Source organism: Staurois parvus, unplaced genomic scaffold, assembly GCF_062004578.1.
Source record: "Staurois parvus isolate SC_StPar_1 unplaced genomic scaffold, SC_StPar_1.0 ptg001330l, whole genome shotgun sequence".
Taxonomy (NCBI): Eukaryota; Metazoa; Chordata; class Amphibia; order Anura; family Ranidae; genus Staurois; species Staurois parvus.
This window is the reverse complement of record NW_028319126.1, coordinates 733,714-753,249: the sequence shown is the minus strand read 5'-3', so window position 1 is coordinate 753,249 and position 19,536 is coordinate 733,714. Positions and strand designations below refer to the sequence as shown.

At 42.4% G+C, this 19,536-nt stretch overlaps 1 protein-coding gene across 1 annotated transcript in view; it reads left to right on the top strand.

The window, feature by feature from the left end:
* Positions 1-13,739, top strand: part of DIO2 (iodothyronine deiodinase 2) — a 49,421-nt gene extending 35,682 nt beyond the window's left edge. The window contains exon 2 of the mRNA XM_089661381.1: positions 3,687-13,739. Coding sequence (XP_089517507.1) covers positions 3,687-4,259 — 573 coding nt within the window. The 3' untranslated portion in view covers positions 4,260-13,739. The remainder of the gene's footprint in view (positions 1-3,686) is intronic.
* The last annotated feature ends 5,797 nt before the right edge of the window (positions 13,740-19,536 follow it).

The window sequence follows — 19,536 nt, the reverse complement described above, 5'->3', positions numbered from 1 at the left end:
AATTTGAGGGTATTTACATCCAAATCAGGTGAACGGTGTAGGAATTACAACAGTTTGCATATGTGCCTCCCACTTGTTAAGGGACCAAAAGTAATGGGACAGAATAATAATCATAAATCAAACTTTCATTTTTTAATACTTGGTTGCAAATCCTTTGCAGTCAATTACAGCCTGAAGTCTGGAACGCATAGACATCACCAGACGCTGGGTTTCATCCCTAGTGATGCTCTGCCAGGCCTCTACTGCAACTGTCTTCAGTTCCTGCTTGTTCTTGGGGCATTTTCCCTTCAGTTTTGTCTTCAGCAAGTGAAATGCATGCTCAATTGGATTCAGGTCAGGTGATTGACTTGGCCATTGCATAACATTCCACTTCTTTCCCTTAAAAAACTCTTTGTTTGCATTTGCAGTATGCTTTGGGTCATTGTCCATCTGCACTGTGAAGCGTCCAATGAGTTGTGAAGCATTTGACTGAATAAGAGCAGATAATATTCCCGAAACACTTCACAATTCATCCTGCTGCTTTTGTCAGCAGTCACATCATCAATAAATACAAGAGAACCAGTTCCATTGGCAGCCATACATGCCCACGGCATGACACTACCACCACCATGCTTCACTGATGAGGTGGTATGCTTAGGATCATGAGCAGTTCCTTTCCTTCTCCATACTCTTCTCTTCCCATCACTCTGGTACAAGTTGATCTTGGTCTCATCTGTCCATAGGATGTTGTTCCAGAACTGTGAAGGCTTTTTTAGATGTCGTTTGGCAAACTCTAATCTGGCCTTCCTGTTTTTGAGGCTCACCAATGGTTTACATCTTGTGGTGAACCCTCTGTATTCACTCTGGTGAAGTGTTCTCTTGATTGTTGACTTTGACACACATACACCTACCTCCTGGACAGTGTTCTTGATCTGGCCAACTGTTGTGAAGGGTGTTTTCTTCACCAGGGAAAGAATTCTTCGGTTATCCACCACAGTTGTTTTCTGTGGTCTTCCGGGTATTTTGGTGTTGCTGAGCTCACCGGTGCGTTCCTTCTTTTTAAGAATGTTCCAAACAGTTGTTTTGGCCACGCCTAATGTTTTTGCTATCTCTCTGATGGGTTTGTTTTGTTTTTTCAGCCTAATGATGGCTTGCTTCACTGATAGTGACAGCTCTTTGGATCTCATCTCGAGAGTTGACAGCAACAGATTCCAAATGCAAATAGCACACTTGAAATTAACTCTGGACCTTTTATCTGCTCATTGTAATTGGGATAATGAGGGAATAACACACACCTGGCCATGGAACAGCTGAGAAGCCAATTGTCCCATTACTTTTGGACCCTTAATAAGTGGGAGGCACATATGCAAACTGTTGTAATTCCTACACCGTTCACCTGATTTGGATGTAAATACCCTCAAATTAAAGCGGACAGTCTGCAGTTAAAGCACATCTTGTTTGTTTCATTTCAAATCCATTGTGGTGGTGTACAGAGCCAAAAATGTTAGAATTGTGTCGATGTCCCAATATTTATGGACCTGACTGTACACAGCTCAAAAAAATTAAAGGAACACTTTTTAATCCGAGTCTAGCATCAAGACAATGAAACTCCTGGGACATTGATCTGGTCAGGAAAGTAGCAGAGGGGGTTGTTATTCAGTTTCAGCTGCTTTGGTGTTAATGAAATGAACAGGTGCACTAGATGGGCAACAATGAGACAACCCCCAAAACTGGAATGGTTTTACAGGTGGAGGTCACCGACACTGTTTTCCCTACTCATCTTTTCTGACTGTTTTTCACTAGTTTTGCAATTGGCTAGGGTCAGTGTCACTACTGCTAGCATGAGGCCATACCTGGACCCTACAGAGGTTGCACAGGCAGTTCAACTCCTCCAGGATGGCACATCAATATGTGCCATTGCCAGGTTTTCTGTGTCTCCCAGCACAGTCTCAAGAGCATGGAGGAGATTCCAGGAGACAGACAGTTACTCTAGGAGAGCTGGATAGGGCCAAGGAAGGTCCTTAACCCATCAGCAGGACCGATATCTGCTCCTTTGTGCAAGGAGGAACAAGATGAGCACTGCCAGAGCCCTACAAAATGACCTCCAGCAGGCCACTGGTGTGAATGTCTCTGACCAAACAATCATAAACAGACTTCATGAGGGTGGCCTGAGGGCCCGACATCCTCTAGTGGGCCCTGTGATCATTGCCTGGCACCATAGAGCTGGATTGGCATTTGCCATTGAACACCAGAATTGTCAGATCCGCCACTGGCGCCCTGTGCTTTTCACAGATGAGAGCAGGTTCACCCTGAGCACATGTGACAGATGTGAAAGGGTCTGGAGAAGCCGTGGAGAACGTTCTGCTGCCTGTAACATGGTTCAGCATGACAGTTTTGGTGGTGGGTCAGTGATGGTCTGGGGAGGCATATCCATGGAGGGACACACAGACCTCTACAGGCTAGACAATGGCACCCTGACTGCCATTAGGTATCGGGATGAAATCCTTGGACAGCAGTGTATATAAGCATAACCCAATCAAGAAATAAACAAAAAATACAATGTGTATGACCAAAGCATAACTAACAAACATGTGCAATATCTGTGAAAAAAAGTCTGTGCACATTCAAGAGTATTCAAACAGTCCCTCTGTAACTTAAAGTGGAACTTTAACTAAAAAAATAAAAATTGGCAGACAGGAATTTTAGTGCAGAAGAGACATGCTTTTAATGCAAGCGCAGCTCACTGTATAAACTTGGCATTGCTGAATGTGATAGAACTCCTGCGTATGCATGTAAGTGATGTAATCTCCACCCGGCCAATGACAGCAGCAGTCAATCGAGACCTGGAAGCCGGCCACTCGAAGATGTCAGTGGCCAGGCGGGTAGCAGAGGGATGCTGCATCGCTGGAACTGAGGTGAGTATAGTTCCCCTTTAATTCAAATGAACAATGAATGCTTCTTTCCTATTTCTTCCACCAGCACCAACATCATCCACCACCATGAAATACAAAATGAACTCACCAGAGGTAAATGCTGGTGTGTTAAAGACCAGCATGCAGCACATCCCCTCTGGGAGTAATAATCTGCAAACGCAGCAAGATCCTCAGTATATTCACACAATCATCCGTATAGTATGCAGTACCACGATCACCAATTTTTAAAGAGGGAGGAGGAGCTCACATAGCATAAGATCCTTAAAACATTTTTTGTTTTTAAATCAGTATACTCACATTTTGATGTATCTCCACTGACACAAGTGAACAAGCATACAATTGAACCAGGCTCACTCTGACCGACCTGGCTGCGAGTGTACAACACTAGCACACGTTTTCATGTCATGTCTTGGCCCCGTCATACGCGGTTCGTCATCTAATGTCCTCCAGGGGTGGTAGGACATGCACCACAAACCACCTGTTTTTTACACATCTTGAAAACATATCACCAAATAAAAATACAAACCTTAAAGTGTTACTAAACCCACAAAAGTAAAATCAGTCTGTATATGCATTAAAGCATGCTTATTATACTCACTGTGGAACCTAAACTAAATATTCTTGATGCTTTGACCAAAGGTTAGATGGGGAAGATTTTTGAAAAAAAAATGGAAAAAAAAGAATTTTCCATCACAGAATTACTAATTTTTGCAGGTTACATCTTGTAAAATGTAAGTAAACATGTTTTTTTTTTTTTTTTTTATTTCTCTTTAGGTAAAGCTAGGAGGTGATGCTCCAAATTCAAATGTTATTCACGTTAACGACAAAAACAACTCCTCGGGAAAGCCTGGCACACCATGTCACCTTCTAGACTTTGCCAGCTCAGAGCGCCCTCTTGTTGTCAACTTTGGATCAGCCACCTGACCTCCCTTCATAAGCCAGTTGCCAGCCTTCAGCAAGATGGTGGAAGAGTTCTCTGGAGTGGCCGACTTCTTGTTGGTCTACATCGATGAGGCTCATCCTTCAGACGGCTGGGCAGCTCCTGGCATCTCCTCTTATGAAGTGAAGAAGCATAGGAACCAAGAAGATCGTTGTGCTGCTGCCAACAAACTCCTTGAGCAATATTCCCTCCCCCCACAGTGCCAGGTGGTTGCAGACTGCATGGACAATAACACCAACGTGGCCTACGGGGTTTCTTTTGAAAGAGTGTGCATTGTACAGAGGCAAAAAATTGTGTACCTTGGAGGTAAAGGGCCATTCTTCTACAACCTCCAGGAAGTAAGGCAATGGTTGGAACTCACATTTGGAAAGAAGGCAGGAAGTGGACAAACTGGCACAGAGAAATGACTAACGATGAAGGAATAAGACAGAAAACCAGTCTATTTTTGTTATAGTACATTCACATGACTATAGAAGGACCTAAAGCTATGGATGTTCAGAAGGAAACTTTAAAAAGGACCAAAAGGCAGGAAAATAACCACAAAAAGTTTACCGCAAGAAGCCACAACCCAGATGTGTGAAATTATCCTCACTGTGACCCTTGTTTCTGGCAGACCTCAAACCGCTGTGTTTTCACTCTTTTAAAAACAATACACAGCAGAATCTAGGCCGAATTTTGGAAGAAGAGGGTGTGGTAAAAGCTGCACGATGAAGAACCACACTAAAAAAAAAATAAATATACACATCTAAGAAGGGAAAAGTCACAATAGTTTCAAAAATCTAACAAAGCAGCTGACACGGAGCTCACATCTGACAGCTGTTGGAAATCTGAGTGAACTTCTGCTGTTCCTGGGAAACTTTGTACGGAGATGACATCAAGCAAGAAGAGGAACGAGCAGTCCACACACCCCCTCTGTTGCATATTTATTCCAGTTTTTCAGTGATCAGGTGTAGCGCATGTTATTTATTGTGTTATGATTCTGCAGGATGTCTGTTGCTGTAGATCCAGGAATGACACAGTTACCTCAACAAGGATGTCCTCTACTCTTCCAGCAAAAAGAAAAAGGACTGCAGGTTCTAATTATGTTAGCTGCAGTAGAGTTCACTCATGACTTGTAAATGTTTTCATGTGTGAACCCAGAGGAACATAAATGCTATCATAAATATGCCTCCAAAGGGCTATATCAAGGCCTGTGCAGTGACAACTGTGGCACCAATTAGATGCGTGCTCTAGGAAAAATTCTGACAAAAAAAGACACTAACACTCCATTAAAAGGTCTAATGTGGGTCTGCAGGGCACACTCCAAAAAAAGCCTTCCCAGCACTGTGCAATCTAGATGTACAGTCCTTGTTTATAGACGAAGGACCAGTCTACAGCCATAAGGTCACCTCCAACAACAACTCTGTCCAGCTAGAATTACACACAAGCTCTTTCACAGAAACTGATCTTGACGACTTACAGTGAAGGTAGAACGCCTCAAACTAGCCTCTAGATTAGTATTATATTCTGCATTAAAAAATGAAAGGATTCTTGGACACATAAGAACTGGCCTTGCTATCTTCAATCAATAGGAAATTACATTAGATATGATAGATTTATTGACAGGGCAGCTCTCGGCACCCACTGAACTAAGCCCATGAACATGGATAGGCCTAACCACGATTGGGCTTCATGGCGCCACAAATCTAAAACATAAAAAAGTATTATAGTGAAATTTGTGTGTGCTCAGAATTAGACACGTTAAGGCAAAATGGGCCCTAGGCAAGGTGTCAACTTTGCACCCAACTTCCCTTCTCTGTGCAATTGGCACAGAGAAGTTATCCTATTTGCATTGTCTGTACTAGTATGGCCCTATCAGCCATGTACATTTTCCCTTGTGGGAAGACAGACAGATGAACTGTGCTCCCCTAGTTACTACATAAGCAGTGAGGTTGTAGCTGGAAGCTGACCCTTGCCCTCCTTGGCATCCACCGGGTCCTAGGTTCCTGCTACGGTTGCTCCGGGGACGATCTTGTCCTGTTTTCTGTTCAGGAGTGCTGCTCCATTACAAAAGCCAAGGGTAGTGCACCTTTGCAGAAGAAACGTTATAAAACATTTGTGCTTGCAAATCCATATGTACACAATGACATCAACCCTCCTTTTCCCCAACTAGCCACTGTTTTCCGTCATAGAATAGCACAATGAGCTGACAGTCAAAAGAAAAAAAAATGTATGTAAAAAAAACAAATTTCGAATCAGAGTTTTAGAAGCAGCTGTTTGTTTACAAAAGGTATCCGTGAGGTTCCCTGAAGAAGTGTTGAAAAAGAAAGGGTGAGAGCATCATAAAAAAGTAAAAGTCCAGTAAAAGTTATTTTTTATATAAAGAGGTCAGTGGATAAAGCCAATGCCTTACAGGGGCTCAGAACTCCATCAGGAATTGAGCCAAAATAATACCAGACAACAGTTAGTTGTACAGAGAAAAGTACGGTAGGTATATAATAATCAGGTCAGATTGGCAACCTGAATCTTTATCTTCCTACCCTTATAGTGTATAACTTTTGTCAAGTATTATTCTGACTCAATGCCAGCATTCACAATAAAGGTAGAGTTCTGAGACTCCAAAATGTGTTGGCGTTCTCTTCTGATCGTTTGTCATTAAACAAAAATAAACTTTTACTGGACAAATGCAAGTATTTTGGCACTCTTATCCTTATTCTCCAATCTGACCACCAGAAAAGTCACAGGGAAGGAAACATTAATGCTATCAAAAGGAGGCAAAAGCAAAATATCTGGCACAGAAGCCCTCAAAGTGCCACAGAGAATATTTATGAAAGCGTTTTTGTTTAACAATGACTGGAAATTATGTTAAAAGCAAAAGAATGTGTTCCAGGTGCAAGATGTTTGAAGGACCATGTATACAGTGCAGAGCCCAGATAGCACCGACAAATGTCACAATACAAAGGCTGAAGGAATTCTGTAGGCAAATTGTAAAAAAAAAAAAAACACTCTCAGGAGATCGATAATCAATATGTGTGTCTCACTGATCTGCTCCTGTATTTACACTGTTCTCACAACTCTCCACACCCGTCAGTCACCGAGCTCACAGCCTCGCCATAGTCAACGGCACATTGTAACACAATTACAGAAAGGCAAAGATGGGAGTGGGACCCTGTGGTTTGCAGAAAGTACAAACAGGGCATAGAACATGCAGCTTGTTGATTCTATTTTCATATCTTGAGAGAATACACATATCTCTGCGAGAAAAAAAAAAATGCAAAAACATTTTAGCATCCCTTTTCCTTTCTGGCATTCTGCTAAAGCCAGCCATAGATGGATCGAATCTTGGCCAGTTCAGCAAGGACTGGTTGTACCCAAGTACTCCTGGTGGTATCCTGGTTGGGCAGGCTGGTTGTACCCAAGTCGAATCATTTACCAGCTTGGGAATAAGCAGCCTGTTGGATTTTTTACATGTGATTTGTGTCGGCGGCTATAGCCGCTAACAGTAATCACTGCATTCTGCCAGCCAGGATGGCTCCCAGCTGGCAGAATACAACAGCACTGAGAGATAGATTCCCTTATCAAACACTGACTGTGTTGAAGGGGGAATCAACTGATTTTCTATTCTTTCCTTCTTTCTTTCTTTCCTTCCTTCCTTCCTTCCCCTCATAGTGGAAGGAAAGAAAAGTGAATCATCTATGGCTTGCTTAACACTTGGTGTCAGGCAAAACGATAACTTAAAAAGGGCCAGTCCATTTGAAGTGGTTATTTCTGGTTTTGGTGGAAAACAGCGAGTTCAACATCCACCAAACAGTCCATCTCAGGGCCTTTGGTGGGGTGTTTTTAATCTTTACTTTCACCCGCAGTAAGCAGTAAAAGCCCTTTTCGCTTATGAAATTTTTCCACTTTCTATTATTTATGAACATAGACCAGCCTTTCTTAGCCAGGGTTCCTCCAAAAGTCGCTAGGATTTCCTTGAGCAATTTATTTTAACTAATCACTTAACAATAAAAACAATCTTTTTTAGCTAGTTGTAAGGGGAATAGTTTCTTCTGTCAATATAGGGAGCAATTTTCCAGTTGAACATCATACCAATGTATTGCGAGTTGTAGTTAAATCAATTATTAGGGGTTCCCTGAGACCTGAAGGCTTTTTTTGGGGTTCCCCAGTGTTAAAGTTAAAAGTAATAGTAAAAAAGTTTGTGTTTTCCTCTTATAAAATAATAAGCATATCATACTAACCTGCTCTGTGCAATGGTTTTGCACAGAGCAGCCTAGATCCTCCTCTTCTTCGGTCCCCCACCGGCTCTTTTGGCTTCTCCTCTTCTGCCAGTGCCCCCACAGCAAGCCGCTTGCTCTGGGGACACTGGTACATGCTTGCTCCCAAGCCGCTGCTGTATGCGCCTATAACAAACATGGAGCAGTGGCTCACCCCACCCCCCCATCTCTCCTCATTGGCTCACTTGTGTGCCTGACAGCGGCAGGAGCCAATGGCTCTTGCTGCTGTCTCAGCCAATGAGAAATGGGCGACCCGGGAGTAGGTCTGCTCTCATGCACAGCGCTGGACAGAGAGGGGGCTCGGATGAGTATTGGAGGGGCCGCTGCACACAGGTTTTTTATCTTCATGCATAAAATGCATGAAGGTAAAAAGCCTTGAGCCTTTACAACCACTTTAAGAAAGGCTGGTTTAAGCAGGTCATGCATTATATAAAATTTTCTTTCCCACAACCACGGTTTGCAGAAAGAAATTGCTCAATTCTCCCATGAACACAGTCAGTGTTGATGGGGTAATCCCTCCTGCTATTGTGTTCTGCCGGCAGAACACAAATGATCACTTTGAATGGCTACAGCCACCAAGAGTGATCGAAAAAAGAAAAAAAAAAAAAAACCTGACACGCTGGCTGTGCTGAAGTCAGTTAATGGCTCAATTTCAGTACAACCTGCCGGCTATGGATGGATCGAATCTCAGCCGGTCCCTGCTAAACTGTCCAAGATTTGATCCATTTATGGCCAGCTTTAGACTCCTGATGTGACTCCAATGGTGGGAAAAAGATAAAAGGCCAGGAAAATGATCAGAGGTGTTCGGTGTATTGTTTTCTCAGGCACCTTCAGGCCTTTGCGATCCATTGCACTGTAACAAGTATATAACATGCCTAAAAAAGTCATTTACTTTTTTCAGTGCAGAAGCAATGATGACACTCCAAAATTACAAACAACAAACCTGCAAGGCATATGTGATAAGCAGTTTCCAACCTCATCTCGTAGGAGGTAGTTTGGAAGCCTGTGTTAAGAAAATCACAGTTATCATATCAAGCAGACAAACGTCTTATTGGCAGATTCATTCAGTCCATAATGTTGGGTATAAAGCAGTTTTCAGAATTCATATACTGGATAATGAGACAATGTTTAGGGCCTGATGTATAAAAAGTAGACTAAATTGGAATATTATACTCATCTGTAGCAACCATGAGCAATCAGCTCTCAACTTCTTTTCTCACAGTCCAGATTTTACAATACATGAAGGATGCTGATGGGTTGTTATGTGCCACAAGTGGTTTTACCTTTTCATACATAAAGTCCACAAAGAGAGGATACAAGCGACAAAGCAGTGTTAAAACCTTTAAACAACCAGAGGGCAGCTTGCAGTAAGCCACACAATTCCACCTAACTAGAACAACTGTCATCAATGCCTAAATCCTTTCCATGAACGTATACCCTCATTGAACCACCATCCCTGCTACTTTCAACAGATATTTCTACAAACAAATAGGGCTTTGAAGGTATGCAGCTTTCAATCTTATTCAACTGCATATATTACATGATTCTTTATTGGAAGTGTAACAGCTCTACGCGTTTCAGAGCTCTGCTTTCCATTTAGCCTGGAGGCCAATGAAGTGAGGACACCTCATGTGAAAGATACAAAAGGTCACAAGAGACACAGCACTCTTCTTATCCGTGGAGGTTAGCCCAATTTTTGGAAGTCACAAAGTTGACACTGGCCCACCGTGACATCAATATTAAACCACCAAAGTTTATCCACTCCACCTTCCATGGACATACCCAGACAGATGTAGACCAAATTTAATACCCCCACTGTCTGAATATTCATACACAAAGTAAATTGAAAACTATGAGAGAGGCTGAGGCCCCTGAGGGGGGGGGGGGGAATAAATAGATGAAAAATAGTCCATCATTACGGAAGGCCACTAAGCAATATTCAGTGTGGACCCTATTTGGCTGCCCAGTTTGGCATCTGTAGAGCAAGTTTGCATGAACTTTTTAACATTAAGGCTGGCTGTCCATATACTCACCATATATTTACATTCATAAAAGTGAATGTTGTTCATGAAATACATAGAAAGCTGTTACACTTCCAATAAAGAATGATGCAATATATGCAGTTGGAATATGTTATTAATGTGAAGAACATTCAATATGTGGTAGCAATGTATCCAATATATCTCTGTGTGATAAACATTACCAGCCTTCAAGCACGTGTATATGTTTTATGAGCTATATTTTTTATGGAAGAGAAATATTAAACTTATTTTTACAAGATTGGAAGTTGGGTACCAACAAAGTCCCATTTGTTTAAATATTTGAGAAAGCCACACTCACTAGATATCATGGATTACTGCTCTGAAATTGTGGCCTTATCTCATGTATTTTATATAAACACAAAACCCTCTTTAAAAAAAAAAAAAAACAACAAAAGTATTTTTTCTTTCTAAATTGGGCATTATCAATGTCATCCAAAGTTAACTGGTATGTAAACCCAAAACCTAATTTTCAGTATGTTTAGCATCTTACTGCACTTTTAACAGCAGAAAAAAAATGTTTTGATCCTGCCAGTAACAGGACTTCCTGTTCATTTAGCCATTGAGCTGCGTATCAGGTCTAGAAGCGCTACAGACAACTGAAGGAGCCCACACAGCAATGCTAATACTAAAACTGGCCATACAGTTTTAGTATTAGCAGTGGCATTAAAATTCAAAGGAGCAAAATGGAATATAGTTTTTGAACTAACACAATTCTAACAATGAATTTGAGTTTTGTTAAAGTGGTTCTAGAAGCTGAAGGTTACTTACCTTAATGCATTCTCTACATTGAGGAAAAAAAACCTTCTCAGTGCAGCCCCATCCCCAAGTCCTCCCTATACCTGAGCCTGATCTCAATCTAGCAATGTGCATGAGAGAAGTGTCTCTCTCTACTCTTATTCCTCACTGGCTCAGAGACAGCGGGTGAAAACCATTGGCTTCCTCTGATGGGATAGAACACACAGAGTCAGATTGGGAGCGAGCCCACACAAGTGCCCCCATAGCAAGTGGGGGGGGGGGTGAGGAGCCGAGAGGGGAACACCAGTGGGGAACCAGAGAATAGGAGGATTGGGGCTGATCTGTGCAATACCATTGTGCAAACATTATTCAGGTACTTTCAAATGACATTTGTCATGTCAACACATGCACTGATGGGAATGTTCATACATATGTTTGCAGGAACATTCATCTGATAACTACTAGTGTATGGCCTTTTTACTGATAGGCGGTGGCTTGGTGTTGTCAGCCTACAACAAGAGGTGCTGCTACTGGCAGGATCTCTCGCTTAAAAACTTTGGAGTAGATTAGCAAGAAATGATTTAAGGCCAGTTCACACCAGATGCAGTCCAGTGCTTTCTTTTTCTGCATCAAAAACGCATGCACAGTGTTTTCCTTGTATTCCAATGCCCCTAGTTCACACCAGTGCAGTCTGCTCCAGCTGCAGAGAAAAAAAAAAAAACAAAAACGAACAACATGCTGCATTTTTTCTCCACAGAACTGTACTGGAAAACAGAAAAATGTATCAAAAATGCACAGGAATGCATGTGACAGGGTGACACCAGGTGACACCTACCGCACGGGGTGACACCGGACCCGCTCCATGAAAAGGTAAGTTGTAAAGAAATCCGACGACCCCCACAGGATGGATCCGATCCATCCTGCGGGGGTCGTCGGCTTTCTTTACAACTTACCTTTTCGTGAAGTGGGTCCGGTAACACCCCGTATAGGTTGCATGCAGACGATCCCCACAGGATGGATTGGATCTGCGGATTGGGGAGCATAATGGATCGGACTCCATTATGGAACACGTCCAGAGTGTGTTTTTGTGGTGTGTACTGGTCCTAAGGGCTGGTTCACACCAGATGCAGTTCAGTACATTTTTAATCTGCATCATAAAAACGCATGCACAGTGTTTTCCATTTATTCCACTGACCTTGGTTCACACCAGTGCATTCAACAAATGTAAAACCTGCTGCATTTTTTCTGTATGAAATGCACCAGATTGCATCAAAAATGCACTGGAACGCACATTGTCCTTAGATTTTTTCATGTCGTAATACAAAAAAAAAAAAACACATTGGAACTCATTAGAAATGCATCAAAAACGCATGTGCAAGAATGTACCCGGAACCAGCCCTAAAACATGTTGCCAAACATACTGAAAATTAGATTTGGGGTTACTATTATTATATACTTTGTTGGACTTGACAGGGTCCCTTTAGAAAGGCAATGAGTTCTATCTATAATCATTTTTTGCAGTTGTTCCTGTACAGAGTCTGATTGGTTACTGTACTGCACTTTACACATCATTGCTGCTCCGTGACCCTCACTACTATGGCCTATTCCATCTCTGTCTTGAAAACACATGAGCACTGCAGATTTTTGTAGGAAATACATTTGTTGTACACAACGCTGCGTGCGAGTTATCCACCCTGGAAAAGAGTGCGGCACTTTATCTGTATGCCGAGGACAGGTCCCCTCCGGCATGATGAGGGCTAAAAATCAGTGTGCACAGTTCCACTGCTGCGTTATTGACATACTGTACCATATATTATGTACTGTATTGATATTCTGTCATACTGTAGCGTAACGACAAGTCAGATTGTTATTGATAAACCCACCAGCCAAACCTCATTTGCAAATCTTCAGTAACTCACACTGCTCCATATCTTAACCACCCCCCCCCCTTCAGTGTACTGGGAATTCGTCACTCTGTCCACGCCTGCTGGCACACAGGGGGGAGTCTAAGCCGATTAACACCGTTTGGATCCTGGGGCTGCACCTCATACAGATTTTATTTTTATTATGTGAAGAGTTGGAGATAATGTGTGTCTTACATGAACAGATTTTGTTACCATTTTATACAACACTCTGATGTCACTTGAACCTGTTACGCTGTGATGACCAAAAGTGTCTTGTTAGCCAGTCTGCAGGGTGATGCGACATCGTCCGCCATTTTCTGAGCTTGTGGCTCTGGAGTGGTGGTTTGGTTTTTTATTCAAACTGTTTTCACTCTAAACTTATCTATTTGACATGTGCATATTTTTTATATATTTTTTATAAGTATTTTTCAAACTAGCTATAGGGAAAAAAGGCCCTTCTCAGTTTATTCTCTGCATTTAAGTACCACAGCCTTCTCTGTTATATAATGCACCGACAATATGCCCATGGCAAGCAGGGCTCATGGTTGCCCTGTGCGGCACTTCCATTGCCATTCCACAAGTCACAATAATCTACATAGAGGGTGGAACAGGAGGGGGTAACGGACTACAGCGACCTGAGAGGGCTCCGAATCGATCAGTCATTGGTCTGGATAGCCAGAGAGGCAATGATGTAGGTATGAAGGACACCATTGAAAGAGACACGCTCTCTGTTGGTGGCTGGATGGCGTTACATCGCTGCCGCTCTTGGCCAGATGCCCTGTGCCATCTCAGCGCCAGATAACCCGTCTGACCCGCTCATGTTCCCCACAAATTGCTAACAAGCAGAACTGAAACCCAACCTCTCCACAGTAAGGTGCTTTAATAAGTATCAGTTAGCCAATGTTTTTACATGTATTTTAATAAAAACCAGCAGGGGGGGGTCCCCCAACAGATCAGTGTGTGCGTTTGATTTTTTTTTTTTCTCCTCATCTACACATATGGTTAACTACAGAGGTGGAACCTGTCATGGCACAACTATAGAAGCACCCACTGCTTAAAGGTTCAGCCTAAGAGACGGTCATCCTCAACCTTGCTTCAGTGTCCGACTCTCTAATATAATAAACTGAAGCAGATCAGATGTCTCAATTCTTCATTGGCTACAAACATGTCCCAGGTCAGTGATGAGACAGCAAGACAAGGATGCCAATCGCCGAACGACCACAAAAGCAATTGCAAGAGCAGTTCTCATATTTATATCCTGTATGGGTTTTCTTTTTAAAAGTGCTTATAAACCTCAGGCATGAAATATGAACAAAGTATATCCCTGTATAGTCTGTACTTGTCTCGATGAAGAGTACCAAGTGCCACTTCTGTCTGCTACTTTCTTCCTCTGCTATCAGCATAAGTTATTTCTGACAGGTTTTCCTGACAGCAAGAGGAAAATGGTGACAGGGGAGTGAGCTTCAGCACACAGCCTTTCCTCCAATCAGTTCTTAGAGCTCTCTTCACTGAGCTCTTAAGTGTGTAATTTCAGCTCCCCACCCCCTTTTTCCTGACAGCTCAGCCAAGCTTTATAAATTCTGGACTTTGCATGGATTATTATTATACAGGATTTATATAGCGCCAAGAGTTTGCTCAGTGCTTTACAATAGAACGGGAGACAATACATCAACAATACAGTTCAATATAAGAGGGTCTGGAGGGCCCTGCTCTTTGGAGCTTACAATCTAAGAGGGAGGGGCTGGTGGTACAAAAAGGTAATAACTGTGGGGGATGGACTAGTAGAAAGAACAGAAGATTCCGTTATTAGCTGAAAGCAGGATAGGCTTCCCTGAAGAGATGGGGTTTCAGAGGTCACCTAAAAGTGGGCAGAGTAGGCGATGGTCTGATAGATTGAGGTAGAGAGTTCCAGAGGATGGGGAGGCTCTGGAGAAGTCCTAGAGACGAGCATGGGAGGAGACAAGGGAGCTAGAGAGCAGGAGGTCATAGGAGGAGCAGAGAGGATGGTTTGGGTGATATTTGGAGACAAGATTGGTGATGTAATTTGGGGAAGAGTTATAAATGGCTTTATATGTGTGGATGCAGAGAAGAGAAGACTACAGATAAACAGGTACAAGTTATGTGGGAGGATTTGTTTAATCTCTGTGTATCACCAGATGCCAGTCACTTCACTGGGTATATGGAAGAGTTTATAACCACTTTAATTGCCCATTCACACTAGATGCAGTTGGCTGCATTTCTGACTGCAATTCCACTGCACAGACAATCCAAAAGTCAGGTTATCCTATGGGCATCGTTCACACCATTACAGTGCAGTAGAGTGAAAAAATGACAAAGTTGCATTTTTCCGCACTGCAAACTTGCTAAAATGTATACAAATACATGTAAATGTGCACAAACGCAATGCAAACATGGATGGAAAAACATGCGTCAACTGCATGTAAATGCACACATAAAAGTGCATCAAATGCATGAAAATGTGCAGAAGACTTACAAGTTTCTGGTGTGAATGGGCCCCAAAGTGTAATCACAATACTGAAGCTTTATACACTCAAGTTAGAAAACATAAAGGTTTGTTAAAGCAGAGCTCCATCCAAAAGGGGAAGTTCTGCTTTAAAGGACTGCTCCCCCAGCTCCCCATTAAGGATTGGCACCTTTGGGGAGCGGGTACCAGAATTTGACAGGTACCCGCTCCCACTTCCGGTCCGATCGCCTAGGCGATCGGAAGCAGGTGCCCTCCCTCCTTCCCTGTAGTCTTTTGGGACACGTGACAGATCCCAGAAGATTACAGGACCATTCACGAAGTGCAGCACTACTCGCGCATGCGCAGTGGGTACCCAGCTGTGAAGCTGCAAGCTATCACAGCAGGGTGCCCACACTGAAGATGCCGGTCTCCTGGAATACAGGATGGTCGGTTAAAAGAGCTGCAGGGAACTCCCCACGGGACCGAGGGACAGGTAAGTGGCTGTTTTTTAAAAGACAGCAGCTACAGTTTTTGTAGCTGCTGACTTTTATTTTTTGACAGGGTGAGTGGAACTCCGCTTTAAGTCACATGAAGCACTGTCATTTCCAAAATACTTGATAAAGCTGCTCCACTGTAGCACAGCTACAACAGGTCTTTAAATGAATCCGTGCTTTTGCCCCTGCAGGGTTAATCATAGGTTCACAATAAAGCCAGCCATTGTGTAAGTTCTGTGTTGTGGTTGGGAGCTCACGGAGTTCTCTTCCCCGCAGACGATCAGTGCATCAAAATATAACAGTACTACTGGAGCACACAGGTCGAGAGCAAACAATGGCACGTTTATATACTGTATATAAATCACATGGACCTCTGTTTATTTGACACTAGCAACCTGTCAACTCTGGCTGGAAAAGTCAAAAACATCTTTACGCCATGTGATGCGGGCCTTTCATTCAGTAATAAATGTGGGTCCATTTCCTATCGTTCAAAAACATGGAGGTAAGCAGGACAAATTCCCGCAGAGGAGACCCAGATAAAAAGGCATGTTACTGCTAGATATGCAGGTTATGTTTTGCTTTTGGTTTTCCTATTTTACAGCTTGAGACAATTTTGTATTTTTAGATCTACAAGTAAGATTTAAAATGAATTTATAAGTGTTTTTTTTGCCAGACTAAGTCACAACAGCTGGGTGAAAAAGCTGGGGATTATCTGATAAGCAAGACATTGGCTGAATTTGTCAAGGCAACCCTAACAAAGTGAAAGAGAAAGAATCAGGCCCAGACTGGCTGTTCTCCATTTGTCATGTTCTTGGCAATAAGCTGTGTACAGTGATCTCTCTCACAACGGGCTCCTACTTCTGTTCTGCAACCCCGGTGACAAATCCCTCGGACCCTGGCTTCCTCATGAATTAATCATTGACAATCAGATGATCATTCCCTTGCAAACGCTCAGCAGCTGCTTGCAGCATCCAGATGTTATAGGTCTGTTGTCTCCATACATCACACGGTGGTCACCCGCCAGCTTGCACCTCCACAACTCTTTGTATTAAGGTTCATTAACCTTGGTGGTATGCATACCTGATACTACCTCCACCTCTAGAATACATCTCAGAATAACAGAACTGAGAAACAGCCAATAGTGGAGAGGAGATGTGGCGGACAGCGAGCAGACAGAACCAGTCAATATGAATGTTGTGTCTTGTGTGCATATAGATCTTATCAATGGAGTTCGAGAGCAGCCAGCTGCACATTCTGTCAATGATAAATATAGGAAATCCTGTACAGTACAAGGAGGTGATTTGTTCTGTACAGATTCCATTCATTTTTCTGCATCTGCTTTGGAAGAGGACCACATCTCATAAAATCGGTGGAATTACAATGCTGCTGCTTTTTTTTTTTTTTACTATATGGATGACAGGAAAAATCTTCGAGGCAGAATCGGTTCAGGCTATAGGACAGTCACTCTCAGCCAGGGTTCTGTGGAGTCCTAAGGGTTCCTCCTGAGGTTGCTAGGGGTTCCTTGAGAAATGGTGAATCGATTTTCCACCTACACTGACCACAATTTCATGATGTGTTTTCCATTACTAACTTTCACGATTTCTACTCAGACCGTAAAACCATACAGGTTATAGTGAGAAGGGAATAAAAACAACCAAAGAGCCTTCAATTGAAAGTGTTACTAAACCCACAGCAGTACAATCAGTCTGTATATGCAGTAAAGCATGCTTGTTACACTCCCTGTGGAACCTAAGGGGTTATTCATCCGCATTTTGTAAAAAGGCTGATTGATTCTGTCTTCTCTGATCCTCCCCTTCTTCCACAGTCTCCGATCCATCTGTTGATAGTACAGAGCCCTAGGAGGCACTCTGCACATGCTCAGTTTGGTGTGTATTGCTAGAGAGGGTTTTCTTTTTTGGGGAAGGTGCATGTGATCAGCACAGAGCCAATCAGCGCGGTCCAGACAGAGGGTCATGGGTCATGCAGCCTTATAGCACAGTCAGAGGAGCATGAAACAAGCTCCTACAAGCTGTAATCAGTGCTTGGCCAAACAGTAGTCACAAAACTGCTATATACTACTGATGAGAAAATTGCAGTTCATATTCACTAAAATAATTTCATTTCCATGTTGTGTGTACTGTGGGAGACCAGATAGATATAGTGAATGCTGGGTTTAGTAACAATTTAATCAGTAAAGCCATCTTTTAACAGAAGGTAATCACGTGTGTTTTCATCACATATCACAAAAATGTTCGGATCAGTCCTACAGTGAGGAAAGCAGGAGGAACCAGGCAAAACTCTTTTTTTTAGGAGGAGCCAGGACATCGTGACGTCACGCCACCGGCGCCACATGGAGGCCCGGCAGCCATCTTTTACTCTGAAGGGTTAGTCTATCTCTTCAGACCTGATGCCGTTATACTGCTTTTAATGCTTATATTGTTTGCAAACACTCGTTTTTACTATCAAATAAATCAATTTTAAACACTACACTATGGGCACCCTTCCTGGTCTCCCTTGAGGAGCATTTCATTTGCAGAGCCCGTTTTTGTGATCCAGCCATCCTTTGTATCCAGAGAAAGGAGTCCCCTTTAAGCAGGCATCCTCACCTACTCATCCCTTAAAAGGAACCTCTGGCTACCTGGATCCATTTAATCTCCATTGGGCACATAAGACCATCACCCTGAGGATTACCTACACCCCTGACCAGACCTCTACCTGATAAGGAGACCATGGATGTGATACTTAATGCGTACTCTAATTACGCATCTGGTGAGTGTGTAATTCTACCATACCTTTTGGAGCACCACCACTGGATTTTAATATTTCTCTTGCACCTTATATCCACACAGACTGTCATTTATATAGAACTTTTTTTAGTATTATTATTTATTGCTCTTATCGGTTTTGATGTCAGATATTCTATATACTGCTGATTAATTTCTTAAGTGCTGCACTTCCCTATTAAACTCTTTCATACCCAACTGGCCAGATACACATCCAGAACCACTGCTGTATGCTGCAAATATAGCATAATAATATTTTAGATACATTTATTCTAAACCTTGCCATTTCAGGCTATCTTGCCATCATCAGTGCAATGTTTGCAAACCACGGCTTCTATGGAAAAAGTACAGTACAATCATACAGGTCGTGTTGAGAAGGGACTGAAGCAATGAATGAATAAATTATGTCTCCAGTTATCATAATTTCATGGCTCATAATTATTAATTTGCCCTTGACTTTATATAAGAGCACAGTAAGAAGTACCTTGAGTGGTATATTTTTACAAGTAACTAAGTACACATCATACCTGGCAATGACCCTGGAAGGTGGAAATCAGACACTGCTATGTCAGCAATCTCTACTTGCTTCCGGATCCTGTGCTGAGCGGCAGGCCTGATGCATTGTGAATAAAGGCGCGGGACCATGTAACTACAGCGGGTAAAATAAGTGTGAACACATCACCATTTTTATCAGTAAATATATTTCTAAAGGTGCTATTGACATTAAATTTTCACATATTAGTAACAGCCCATGCAATCCATACATGCAAAGAAACCAAAACAAATAAGTTCAGAAATTAAGTTATGTGTAATAAAATGGAATGACACAGGGAAAAGTATTGAACACGCTAACTGAAATTTATTTAATACTTCGTACAAAATCCTTTACTGGAAATGAAAGCTTTAAGATGCCTCCTGTACGCAGAAACCAGTCTCGTGCATTCCTCAGGTGTGATTTTTGCCCATTCTTCACAGTCTTCAAATCTTGAAGATTCCGTGGGCCTCTTCT